The sequence below is a fragment of the Coptis chinensis genome, chromosome 7 (assembly GCF_015680905.1).
Source record: "Coptis chinensis isolate HL-2020 chromosome 7, ASM1568090v1, whole genome shotgun sequence".
NCBI classification, from domain to species: Eukaryota; Viridiplantae; Streptophyta; class Magnoliopsida; order Ranunculales; family Ranunculaceae; genus Coptis; species Coptis chinensis.
The window spans coordinates 68,410,640-68,423,501 of record NC_141462.1 but is presented as its reverse complement, the minus strand read 5'-3'; the positions used below and the strand labels follow the sequence as shown (position 1 = coordinate 68,423,501).

Sequence of the window (12,862 nt, the reverse complement as noted above, 5' to 3'; positions counted from 1 at the left end):
ATTTACCGTGGTTCGGCCAATGATGCCTACTTCTACAAGAGCTAGTCCTTTATAAAGTGGGAAGGAAGATTACAATCTCTCCTTTCAGTCTCTCACCTTACTAGATCACTCTTATCTCTTTACAGGGTTGTATCTCTGTAAAGATTATCTCTCAATCTTGATAGCTTTCAAGATTGGGTTTCTCACTCTTTGTTTTTGTCTGGTTCTTAGTCTTAGGTTTTCCAAAACCTTGATTTTGGTTTTATATCCAAAAACCAAATTTTGCGGTTACTGTAGCGAAGCCCACAAAAAATAGACACTGGCGCTGGCGCTTTGGTCGCCTAAAACACTAAGTCGCGGCAAAACACTAGAGATGGCGATGGCTGGTCGCTTTAACATAATGGAGCCTGAGCGCGGGTCGCGCTCTGAACACTGGAATGATTTCACAGCATGAGCGCAGGTGCGCTCTGACAAATCCTCGCAGAATCAGCTCCGTTTCTCTCCTCATGTGAGGGATAACTCCAACACAAAACATTGGCACTAAGAAAGACTGTTTTGATCTACTGCTTTGGGGTGATGTGGATATTAGAGATAAAAACTGGACCCTCGCCTACTTGAAACAAAATTGCAGTCAGCAATTGTGTCGTTTGGAGTCTTGGTGCTAGCTCCAAATCACCGTGGTTGAAACTAAAATTCTGAATTGAAAGAAGTTGTAGAAGCGTGCCTTTGAGCACTCACTGAAGTTGGTTACTGAGTTTTTAATGCTTTAAATGTTTGATCAACTGTCATGATGGACTGAGATTTATGCCATCTGCAAAATCATACCCTTTACCATAATTCTTGAGCATTGGCAGTGATCATCATCCCCTCTCCCTCTCTAACACACGGGATTGGTATTCTCCTTTCTTTTTGTAAACCTCTGAGTTCTCGATGAATGATATGGCCTTGATGTAGCATAATTCATCTCCAAGGGGTGCACATGTCCATATTTAACTGTTCAAAACCAGCTGATATACCATAAGATGTATCTAGGCATGTTTCACGCCGTGGTGATAAATTGGTCTTGAGATGCATCAGTAATAGTTGTTCAGTAAACTGAGGCAATAAGCCAACTGCAGTGATATGCAAACTGTGCACATTGTGCCAATTATATCGGTTGCTATGAATTGCTATTGAGTCGACTCAGTGAGGACGTTATCCTTTACTCATTCAGCTGCCGAATCCATTTGCACTTTGGAGACAGATATGAGTTAAAACAGATCTACATTCTATTATTGTAGTCGATCAATTGACAATTCAAATAGATAGTGTGATCTGTAAACAATTTAAACCATGAATTAATATCCAAATTTAACTGTCAACCCAAGTTAGAGATAGCTCCATATTTACATTCTTCCTCTCATCAATCCAACTACGGAATGATCTGTTCGTTTATTGGAATACCTGTATATTGGTTTTGTTTCTGCATTTGGGCATTCCACATGCAGAAACAAAAGAAGTATATTTTTTGACGGATTGCTTGCATTGTCAAGTCGGAACTCATAAAGATGGAGCATGCATCCTCCTTTTCCAATTTATCCGGCTTGACACATGCAGTTCAATCTTCTGCATCAGACATAGCGGTTTTAGGGTGTTCAGCATGCTTGTTTTCGACCGGAACTGTGGAGGTTATACGTTATGCATTCGGAATATTTGGTAATTACACATTTATATTGAGATTTCATTCTCGATTGACTGCTATGGAAATGAACTTAACACATGTATATTTTGCATGCAGGGAACATCGTCAATATGCTACTCTACACGGCACCCTTGTAATAAAATTCAACTAGTTGGTGGTCTTTTTTTTCCCCTTAAACAATAATTCGTTTATCTAACTTTCTTTTTATTTTATTTTTCAATATGTTTTCCTTGTAGATTGACCTTTAAGAGGATCATCAGAAACAAGAGTACAGAGGAGTTTTCAGTCGTTCCATATGTTGCAGCACTGTTGAATTCTGTACTCTATACTTTGTATGGTTCACCTTTGGCGAGTCAAGGCTGGGAAAACCTTCCTTTGGTCACCATCAATGGCACCGGGATTCTTATGGAACTAATTTTCATCTCCATCTATTTCTGGTTTGCTACACCGAGAACAAAGGCAAGCTTTTTTTGGTTTGATGACTTTGATCTCAACATTATTAATACAGGGAGTGACTCTTGTCAACGACAAAACGGCCGAAAATAACTCTCAACACCACATGTTTTTTTTAATCACTCACAGACCAGGTAGATGAAAGTTCAAGTATACCTTGACGTGAAATAAAAAACGGCTTGGGTAAATGAAAGGTCAAATATACTCCTGTCACGTAATAAATAGCCCAGTCCATCCAAAAAAACTCAGTGTATATAATATGAACAATATTGTTCATACCTCAATATAATAGATTATCAGTAAGAACACCTATTGGAGTATGAATAATCACTGTTCATACATCAACATTGTTCATGCCTCAAACATGAGGTATGAACAATCAATGTTCATATGAATGAACATTAATTATTCATATCTATTTGGGGTATAAACAATCATTGTTCATACTTCAACATGTGCTATATATGCACAATTACTATTCATGCCTCAATATGAGTTATAAACAATCATTATTTATACCTCAACATAATTTATGATCAGTAAGAACACCTATTTGGGGTATAAACAATCATTGTTTCTTATTTGGGATTGTTCATACCTATTTGGGATATGAACAATCACTGTTCATACATCAACACTGTTCATATCTCAAACATGAGCTATAAACAATCAATGTTTTTTATTTGGGGTATTGTTCATACCTCAACATGAGCTATAAATAATCATTGTTCATACCACAAGTGCTATGCACAATTACTACTATTTATACCTCAACATAATGTATGATTAGTAAAAATACCTATTGGAGTATGAACAATCAATATTCATATAAGAACATATGTTGGAGTATGAACAATCATTGTTCATACAACAATATAGTGTGTGAGGTATGTTCACCTATTTGGATACAAACAATCACCAAATTTCTTTGTTTTATAAACATAACACAGAGAGGTGAAATTGGCATTTAAAAAAAATAAAAATGTCTATGTTTTATATCTATTAACATGGAGGGTAAAACATGTATTTTAAAAAAAGTGAAAACGTCCAGCCAACTTATTTTATCCTTGAGAGTTACTAAAATTAAAATTGTGGATTCCTAGGTTACTTAATGTTGGAATTTGTCCTTGTGAGTTACTAAAGAAAAATCGTGACATCTAGAGTTACCTTTTCCCAAAATTGGTGATTTGGACTCTTTTCTTGTTATGGTAGTAATATATAGTGTTTTTTTGACATTTGATTCAAGCGCCATGCCTAACACAAGCACAATATTCAAATCCATTCATGGCCTTGTACTCGTATTCTCATATAAAATCATATTCAACTCATGTTTTCTTAGTTACTGTGAACAGTATGAACTATGTGCATAATTTCATATGATTGCAGATGGTTGTTTCCGTAATAATGGCACCTATCATCCTGTTCTGCTTCACGATGTTAGCCATGTCACTAATGCTGGATGATCACTCCCTTCGCAAAACAATACTTGGTAGTTTTGGCTTTTTTGCCTCTGCTAGTATGTATAGTTCTCCTCTGGTGGCTGTGGTGAGTAAGAGTACTTCTGAATCTCTTAAAGGGTAACCTAAAATATCTCATATATCCCACTTTTTAATCATACTTCGATCATCAACTATATAAATTGTATATTGCTTATTGATTCATATATGTTGAAGTTTGTTTTGCTAAGTTTTTCTTAGTCATCCATCAGATCGATATGATCATTATAGTTGAAACAGTAAAAAACTTCTACTCCACGTTACACTTATCTTAAAAACAACTAGACTCGCTAATACCATATAATCGTGTGAATGCTCGAACTGGTTACAAAATTACACACTTTGATGTATGATCTTATTAACAACTAAACGCACTAACAACCATATTATTGTGTGAATGCAGAAACTGGTTTTAGAAACAAAGAGCGTTGAATACATGCCTTTCAACTTGTCCCTCTTCTCATTTCTTACTAGCTTCGCATGGATGACATATGGATTACTGGGCAACGATGTCTTACTTGCGGTATATAGAACAGCAAATTTACGATATAACAGCAAAATTTGGAGGTTGCTAAAAAACGGAAGTACATTTTTTTTTTCTCTCACAAATTAATTTTCATCTCTCTTTTTGCAGTCTCCAAGTTTTATTGGGGTTCCATTAGGCATACTACAGCTTGTTGTATACGGTATATATAGAAAAAACAAAGGAAGAGCTGGAGAACCTAACAAAGTGGACATTGAGAAAAATGAAGAGTCTAATCTTACAGATCCTCTGATTGTCCAAGAGGAACAAGTGCTAGCCCAGTGCATCCCACATTGAAGATGTACGTGCGCTCACTTGCATGTTCATGTACTCCAGTAACAAAAAGGGCTAGCCCAGTGCATCCCACATTCTAGAAGCTCTTCCTATACGGACATGCTCCATTGGCATACATAATATATAATAGGGTTAACTAGTATTACCCCCCACTAGATGAGCCAATTAGGATTCTCCCCAACTAGATGAGAAATTAGGGTCTCCCCCCTAAATACACAAAAAAAAAAAGTCAAAGTGGGTTGACCGAAATTTTTTTGTGTGTATTTAGGGGAGAGACCCTAATTTCCCATCTAGTGTGGGGGGGAATCCTAATTGGCTCATCTAGGGGGTAATACTAGTTCACCCTATATAATATATTTACTATAATAAACTTGATATCAATCGTTCACTAATCGTTAATTTGTTTTAATATATCACCACATTCTGATGTAAGAATATCCAAAACCCATCTTCAATTGCTCATCAAACTATTATCAAAAGCATCAGCAGTTCTTTTTACCAGCGCAATAGAACCTAGCTCTGATGGTCAAAGTGCAACACATTTTTTATGAGGTGTCAAGTTCATTCGAACCTCCTTTGGTTTGAATATGTAGTTTTGATGACCGACTTGAGTCTTGAGGTAGAAGAGGCGTTATTATCATTAGTAGAATCTTAAATAAAAAAAACTTGTTAAGGATTTAGGTACTGTAATCTTGAGGATTTAATCTTTCTTTGCTGCTCCAGACTCATTTGATGTGATGATTTCTAAGGTAACAATGCCATAAAACATGGCACAAACTAGCCGTCATAAAACAAAGGACATATCTAACACTTCGATTCTTTCTATCGATAATCAGTATACTTCAACTCTGCGACTTGGGATCCTACATTCCTACTCATATATGTCATTTCACTTTATGGATACTGTTATTCCTTTACCCACAGTGGGAACTACAAGGCTGAACCAGAATATGTTACTTTCAGCATTTGTTTGTTTAGGTTTCAGGTAATGCACAGTTTCTTTTTTGTTTTCCCCAATAATCGGTGATGCAAAGGATTTGATTAAGCAGACCACATGCCAAATCAAGACCAAACATAAATGCTGCCTCTTGGGCGATTGGGATCTTCTTAAACCAACTTCATACAAATAAAAGTTACTTGCAAATTGAATATCTTCAAATTTTATAACTATATTAGTCTTGCAGTCTTGCAATAAGAAACCCGCATTCATTTATCTAACTAGCCACCAAATGAAATGGTTTAACACATAACAATGTATACTGGAATATCCTTTTGTTTTTTTCTGTTGACGTATTAGAGGCGGAAGATCAGTAACGTAATACCCATTCTTTTAATAAAATGGGGAAAAATACAATCTAAATGATTCCACACTGAACTTCTAACGATTCACGTAGATGACGTCCAAGCTTCACAACTGAACCACAAACTGTAATACGCTGACAACTTGTGATGATGAACTTTGCTCTTTTCACTGACATCTACCCTCCCTTTTTTTGCTCAGTAATGATATCTACCCTTTACCCAACGAGAACTGCTCTACCATAAACTTAATCTCCATGTATGATGTTATAAAAAGCTTCAGAAAGCTGACTTTTAAAGGACAATCTTGATATCAATCCCATAAAATCAAAAGTTTTTCAGATTCCCACTCAATTAGCCAAGGGTTTTATTCTAGATCTGGCTGCAAGGCTTGAGTGCTTGAATGTGTAACAGCCATTAACTTGGCCACGTTTGCTCAAGGACAACAGACCGCCACATAGACTTCTGAAGGAAATTTTGTTCGATATTTCTATTTTGCCAAAGGGCTTCTGAATCAGCTAACATTGTTCTAGTGTACATAAAGAGTTACCATCCCTAAGGAAAATAAAAATACATAGTTGCTTATCTGGGCCCATGAGGACGTCACTGTCACTGTACATCCAAGTGAATTAACACAAATGACTTCCCGGGGAGCCTCCTGTAAGCACAAGAGAAAACTATGAAACCCAAGTAAAGATTGCATTGATGATCAATACAACATGCCACAGCTAGTTCCCAAACTTAACGTTTATATAAGTTACAGAAAGCTTTATTTAAAAGGACACAAATTCAATTAGTTTGCCCATACGTAAATTCATTAGTTTCTTTATCTTAAAAGTCAGGGAGTTGAAGAGTAACACATTAATAGTATTATGCCCAATATTTTCCCAATAGTATTATCAGACAATCTCTCTCTCTCTCTCTCTCTCTAATATTTTCTTTCTCCTCAACTTCTCAACAACAAAAACAGTAAGATATCAGGGCATGGAAAGGGAGAAAAGGGGTTAGGCAAAGGAGGAGTAAAGAGGCATAGGAACTGTGAGATGATGTTCAAGGAATCACAGAGCCAGCAATCTGAAGGTGGGCAAGGCGTGGAAGAGTGAAGCGTATACGCATCTGATGTATGAAGAGACATGTGACATCCTCAAAATCTTTCTAGAGAAAGTGATTTGTGACACTGTTACTTGCACTGAACAAGCGCTCATTGCAAGACGATGACTCATAAGGGTCTTGTTTATGCTCTTAAGAGGCAGGGCAGGACTCTTTATGGCTTTGATCGTTGATTTGAAAATTTTAGATTTGGGGATTGTAAATGTTTCTTCATTTGTTTAAGTCTAGTACCTAATGAATATGCAGTGGTGTATGTCATGAATTTTCAATTTCAATAAAAAAAATATTAATCATCTCCCAAAACTGTTGATTATAAAAATTTATAATTTAATTATTAAAAAAAAATCCTAAAGGTAACCAAATAAATAGCATGGAGAAATTAAGAAATGATAAGTCGGCAACTATAAAAGTTAAATACGAAACACAGCCTTAATGTTCAGTGAAACGATTTTTCCATTGGACTCCACCAAAGTGGAAAGTATAACAGAAAGGAACAATTTCATTATAGTGGGGAAATTAATGGCTAAAAGCCACTTATGAGAGAAATGTCCTTACTCCCTAGTGGCAAGGACCCACACTTCCTCTCTCAGTGAAAAATGGTTATCTATTGTAATGAAATCAATCCTTTCGAATTCCAGTTATTGCTAAAACAATATTTGCTTATGAAACAACCAATTACCTTGTTTATCACGTCCAGTGAAGCTCAGCTTGCTAAAGATTTAAGTATTTGGTATACTGTTTGAGCAGAAGAGACCAATATTACAAAATCTTTAATTGTCACCATCACTTCTACAACGAATCCAACATATCAAGAAATTCAGCTGGCTCCTCTTGCTCTTTAACCACCTGTCCTTACCATGCACCAAACAAGCTAAGTTAGAATCACAGATAACTAAACTGCTCTAGTGAAACTATATCTGAACAGGGTAAGAGGATAGAAGCCCATAAGAAGCAGCTTTTCACAAGTAAGACCATCATATGAAAACAAAATAAAAAAACAAAAAAGGATACCAACACAGAAACATCTAGGATCTATGGACATGAGTAAAACAAGGACCCTTCACATACAAGATATATGAAAAACAGAAGACATGTCAAACAAACAAACATAAACATAATAATAATAATAAGCCCACACCACCTTCAATAACAGAATAGTTTGAATCGGTGTTATATCATAACAGTGACAGCAATTTTCAGTTTTCCATGTAAAATGTTGTTTCCTTGCCATGTCAGAGCCGTATCACTTCGTATAGGGGTATTTTAACCCATGACAGATACCTTCCTATATTCTTCCTTCCCTTCCCTTTTATACTTCAAGGGAAAACGAATAAGTGGAGTTCTGCCTCTCATAAATTGAGAACTTGTGCAACAACACAAAATAAGGAAAAATGACCTTGATCACTGTAGTCAGATAACTAACAACTAATCAATCTGTCCTAAGCAAATTCCAGCTAATGCAAGATTTTACCATTTTTATGCCCCTTATATTGCCACTGAAGCACAAAGAGTGACCAACTAAGGTGACACTTGTAGGGAAATGCTTGTTAATGAAGATGGGCATCCAACTTAAAACCAATTGGTGATAAGTGGAGAGGCCACAGGATTTATATATTGATTGGCTAGGCTTTAGACACCCGATATGGGATTATCTAAAAGGGAATTCTAATATATTAATAAACTTAAAAGGAACTCCAATATAGTAATATATTTTAAGTGTTTTAGCACCTAGTAATTTCTAATAAATTGTGATTAACAGTACGTAAAATGTATCAAATTGTCTAAAATATGCAAATCAATCTCAGTCCGAAAATACGAGCTTATGCTCAGAAATTCAATTATGCGCAAATAACTTGCACACAAATTCCCTGCTACACGCTAGATATTGATGTGTCAAAGACTTTTTAACGCACATGCATAACAAAGCTACACTAGTCATCATATATAGACAACAAATCGTAATAAAAAAGAAAATGAAATTTTTATGAATCTATATTCTGATGTTCAAGTAAAAATGACAGTAACTCATAGAGTCAAGGGCCAATTTTAAGCACTTTATTCTCTTTTAAAAAAAAGGAGTAAATATCAATAGATACTTATCATCAACGGAATATAGATCTGCTCATTTAACATTGCATAATAACTTCAATAACAACAATGAAAAGTCATCCTTACCTTAACAGTGATGTCCTTAGGCAGGCCCGTGAGAGTGTAAATATCAGAAATCAATGGAGTCCAGTCAGTCTCTTCTACTCCACCTACATCTCTTTTGACATTTATTTGACTCGTACTGCTATCATGTTTGAAGGAATTGCCTAACCACAAATACAGCTTGGCATCTTTCTGTTTGCTTAGACTCGTACTTGGAGTTGAGAACAAAAACGCTGAGTTGGAATCAAGATCTCCAGCACAAAATGACGATATCTCTTCTAAACCAGGCCATTGCCTCACTGATGGTTGCATTCCATTACGGAGTTTGGGAACATTATCCACAGATCCAGTTGATATAGAAGGACAACTTCTTCCATGTTCGGCACATCCTTCCACAAGGGAACCTCCGTTGCAAGATGAACCATGACTAAGTGGTCGGCACAAACCCATTAGCAAGTGGTCTTCCCGACACACATCCTCTTCTTCCCTTGTAATTTCCTCTTTGGAGTCTGGTAGTAAATCATTATTGTGTGGCTTATAGATAGAGCAAGAACTGTTGATATTCCTGAAGACATCTTCGTCTCTTGCAAGAGAAGCAAAAGATGCATTGATCTTTCCAGCTGAAACAGGGGCATCATTATTCAAAATTGACAGCTTTAAAGATGGTGACAAGCTACCTCTGCGCTCGGCAATGGAGAGCGCAAATCGTTTTGATGGCGACAGAACTGTTTGAGAGCAAAACTTTGGGCTACGGGAGATACCTGGGGATTCTAGATTGGTAAGCACAGGATTACTAGACTTCTTGGATGAGAGTGGCGAGTCAGACAATGTAGAAGAAGCAGGCGAGGGTGTAAGAGAACACGAAAAAGTAGTAGGAGATTGGGAAGGTGATTCTGTACTACATTTAGAGCTGTCGCTTGAATCAGAAGAAAGAGAACTTGGAGAAAAATACGAAGAGGGCGAAGATGTTGATGAATCTGCTGACAAAATCAAATTTTTGTTTACACAATTACCTGACTCCACTATCAACATGGAATCAGAATAAACTCTACAGAGGGATGTCTTGGGAGCTGAAATGAACTCTTTCATATTCCCAGAGGCAAATTTGCGCCTCAGCACACTCCAATTGTTTTCTCTTGCTGGAAGGCGAGTTTCTTGACCAGCCTCTGATGATGAAAATGGAGGGACCACACCACCAGCAATGGCTTTTTGAAATAGCTGAAAGTCTACATCATACGAGTCTACTTTTCTACTACCAGATCCAGAGTTAACCAATGATTCACCTTTATCCTTAACAGCCTGTACTCCATTACAGGACTTATCAACAATGAGTGTTAGGCTGGAAAAGGCATCCCAAAATTCTGAAGGCTCATCCCCTTCCTCGACTGTTAATATCGGACCCTGCACTCTTTCATACCGAACAACCTGGAAAGCAGCTCCCTTGGCATCCCTTTCCATAATTGGTTCACAACTTTTACCAATCCAGACATATATAGCTGAAGGCACATGTACAATGAATGCCCCTCTGGAATCAAGAGCTGATGGTGAAGGTTCATTTAACATTTTTGGTACAAGATGCAGAGCATCATATGAAGAGTGTGGAGCCATTCTGTACATCCTCAGTAACGAACTGGGGCTAAGCGGAATGGCATGGACCCTTTTCTGGCATTGTAATAATTGACAAGCAAAGCCCATGTTTGGATTCGCAATCCCTCTAGCAGCCTTCACATATTGAAAGGCATCATCAAAACTCTGACCCTCTCTCCACATAAGGTAAGCAATAACTAAAGATGTGGAGCGAGATACCCCTTGGCAGCAGTGTACGAAAACCCTTCCCCCTTGCTCTCTAACATCTTCAAAGTAATCAAAAACATCATAGAGTATGCTAGTGATATCTTCTGAAGGACTATCTTGCAACCACAATGTCTTATACACAAGGTCAGATTTGAAGTACTCAGGGCAAACAAAACCGACACAGTTAAGAACATGAGTAATACCATTTTGTCTGAGAATATCTCTGTTTCTAGCCACCGCATCTCCCCCAAGATAAATATGATCAGCCACTTTCGAACATTCCTTATCAAAAAAAGCAATTCTATCTCTATTCACAAAACTCCCAGCTGGATCCGGATTTTTCTGAAACGAAGACAAGTCAAGTTTCAAACCTTCCCCAGGCTTACTACCACTTGGAGTAGCCGGTTGTGGCCACTCACCAACATCATCTGACCCCGCTTTCGGCCACTCATCTAAACTCCTCCTAGCAATCGACAAAGGCTGTAACGGTGGCAAACAAGCCCGTATCTTCGAATTCTGCTGAGACCTAGGCGTTAAAGGAACCGGAAACCGTCTAAACTGTCCACCACTATTCTTCTCCTGTTCACCACTATCAAAATGTCCCGGCGCCTGTTGCGTACCAGTTCTAGAAGCCGACCATGACGCCGACCTCCAAAACATTTTCCGATTCCCACCCAATACTGGTCTATGTCCTCTAGGACTACTAACATCTTCTTCCTCTTCCCCCACCATATCTACTACTTACCAAAATCCTCAAAAGTGTATAAAAATCAAATTTTTATTCAACCCCTTTTCTTATTTACATCAAAATGAAATCACCCAACTCTCAATTTCTCCAATTTCACTCTTTCAATCTACAGTCCAAATAATAACCAATAAATCAAAATATCACTACCGAAATACATCAAATTGAATATATAATAAACACACAGACCCTAAAAACATGTAATAAGTATCAATTTACTGAAATTTAGTGAGACTTACAGTGATATAGAGATCGAAGAGGAGAAAAGGACTTGTTGGTAATTAGTTTAAAAGGTCAAGGACTAAAAGAAGAAGAGAAGTTTCAAAGTGAAGAGCAGTTTTTTTTTAGTGTTTGAGCGCTTCGAAGGAAGAAGATTTGAGGAGTAGACTAGAAATTGGAGAGAGAAAGAAAGAGTAAACGGGAGTTGTTTGGTTTTTGGTCTTTGTGAGACAGGTTTTTATATAACCGGTTGTAGGATAGAATCCTTGTACCTGTTTTCATCGACCGTTAAATAGATTACAGATGTCTGTTGTGTAACTCTAGGAGAAATTTAAAAGTAGATGAAGACTAATGTCGATGTTTACTCCGTGAGACCGGTTGTAGTGGATTTGTTTTTCCTTCTTTAGTTTAGTTGTTAGTTAGTTAGTTTGACCGTGGTTAGTGTCTTCATTACACCACGCGCATTTCGTGTCTGAAGTTAAAGAAGGGGGATATTTTCAATGTTATTATTCATCAATGAGAGTGACTCTTCTCTTCAGTAATTAAGAATGGGGACCGAGTGAATTTTCAAGGGTTGAATATTGTGAACTAACAAAGAAGAGTTAGTTGGGGAAGACTGAGTTGTTATAAAAATTGATGAAAACACATGTGAAACTTTAGAAAATTTTAAAATTACGGACCGTTTAGATAGTTTAGTTTTTTATCAAAACAAAAATAAATAAAAATTGTACTTTTTTTAGTTTGAACTGGTTGACCGTCGTTTTAGTGTGAAAATTGTTAGTATTTAGAGAGGCTTTTAGAGCATTCCCAATAGAAACAACTTTGGTCAGTAATTTGTTACCTCCATATAGACGCTACAAAGGACTATTTCTCCTCATACTTACCTTGTTAGTGTCAGTGTCGGCTCATCCATAAGGCGAGTTAGGCGATTGCCTAAGGCCTCAGTGAAAAAAGGCCTCAAATTTCCACAAAAATCGTACTATGCAACATAAAATTCCTACTAAATAGCCAATAAATCTTACTAAAAGATTTTCGGATACTACAAAACATAATACATATCCCATAAAAGTCTCCTAATAAAAGGTAATAACTCTCATTCTCTTCCGTTAAAAAGAATT

The 12,862-nt window shown here is 37.0% G+C and overlaps 2 protein-coding genes and 2 pseudogenes across 3 annotated transcripts; 3 read left to right on the top strand and 1 right to left on the bottom strand.

The window, feature by feature from the left end:
• The first annotated feature begins 1,427 nt into the window (after positions 1-1,427).
• LOC147488541 (bidirectional sugar transporter SWEET3 pseudogene) lies at positions 1,428-2,206 on the top strand (annotated as a pseudogene). The gene is made up of 3 exons (XR_015202827.1): positions 1,428-1,674; positions 1,757-1,793; positions 1,897-2,206. The product of XR_015202827.1 is annotated as a bidirectional sugar transporter SWEET3 pseudogene (transcript).
• A 1,297-nt stretch (positions 2,207-3,503) lies between these two features.
• Positions 3,504-4,546, top strand: LOC147488540 (bidirectional sugar transporter SWEET3b-like). The gene is made up of 3 exons (XM_086572475.1): positions 3,504-3,658; positions 4,013-4,132; positions 4,244-4,546. The coding sequence occupies exons 1-3, from the start codon at positions 3,518-3,520 to the stop codon at positions 4,427-4,429; spliced, it is 447 nt and encodes a 148-aa protein (XP_086428601.1). The 5' UTR covers positions 3,504-3,517; the 3' UTR covers positions 4,430-4,546.
• Positions 4,547-5,193: 647 nt separating this feature from the next.
• On the top strand, positions 5,194-7,134 carry LOC147488539 (uncharacterized; annotated as a pseudogene).
• Positions 6,189-11,969, bottom strand: MKP1 (mitogen-activated protein kinase phosphatase 1). The gene is made up of 4 exons (XM_086569823.1): positions 11,765-11,969; positions 9,011-11,634; positions 7,515-7,681; positions 6,189-6,383 (listed from the first exon to the last, which is right to left on the bottom strand). The coding sequence occupies exons 2-3, from the start codon at positions 11,510-11,512 to the stop codon at positions 7,625-7,627; spliced, it is 2,559 nt and encodes an 852-aa protein (XP_086425949.1). The 5' UTR covers positions 11,513-11,634; positions 11,765-11,969; the 3' UTR covers positions 6,189-6,383; positions 7,515-7,624.
• Between the last annotated feature and the right edge of the window lie 893 nt (positions 11,970-12,862).

Excerpts from the sequence above, each read along its gene's own strand:
- MKP1 (XM_086569823.1), bottom strand. The coding sequence starts at position 11,512 with ATGGTGGGGGAAGAGGAAGAAGATGTTAGTAGTCCTAGAGGACATAGA. Across the intron at positions 7,682-9,010 it reads CTAAGGACATCACTGTTAAG|GTGGTTAAAGAGCAAGAGGA; the intron begins GTAAGGATGACT and ends TGGTAAGGACAG.
- LOC147488540 (XM_086572475.1), top strand. The coding sequence starts at position 3,518 with ATGGCACCTATCATCCTGTTCTGCTTCACGATGTTAGCCATGTCACTA. Across the intron at positions 3,659-4,012 it reads GTTCTCCTCTGGTGGCTGTG|AAACTGGTTTTAGAAACAAA; the intron begins GTGAGTAAGAGT and ends GTGTGAATGCAG. Across the intron at positions 4,133-4,243 it reads GCAACGATGTCTTACTTGCG|TCTCCAAGTTTTATTGGGGT; the intron begins GTATATAGAACA and ends CTCTTTTTGCAG.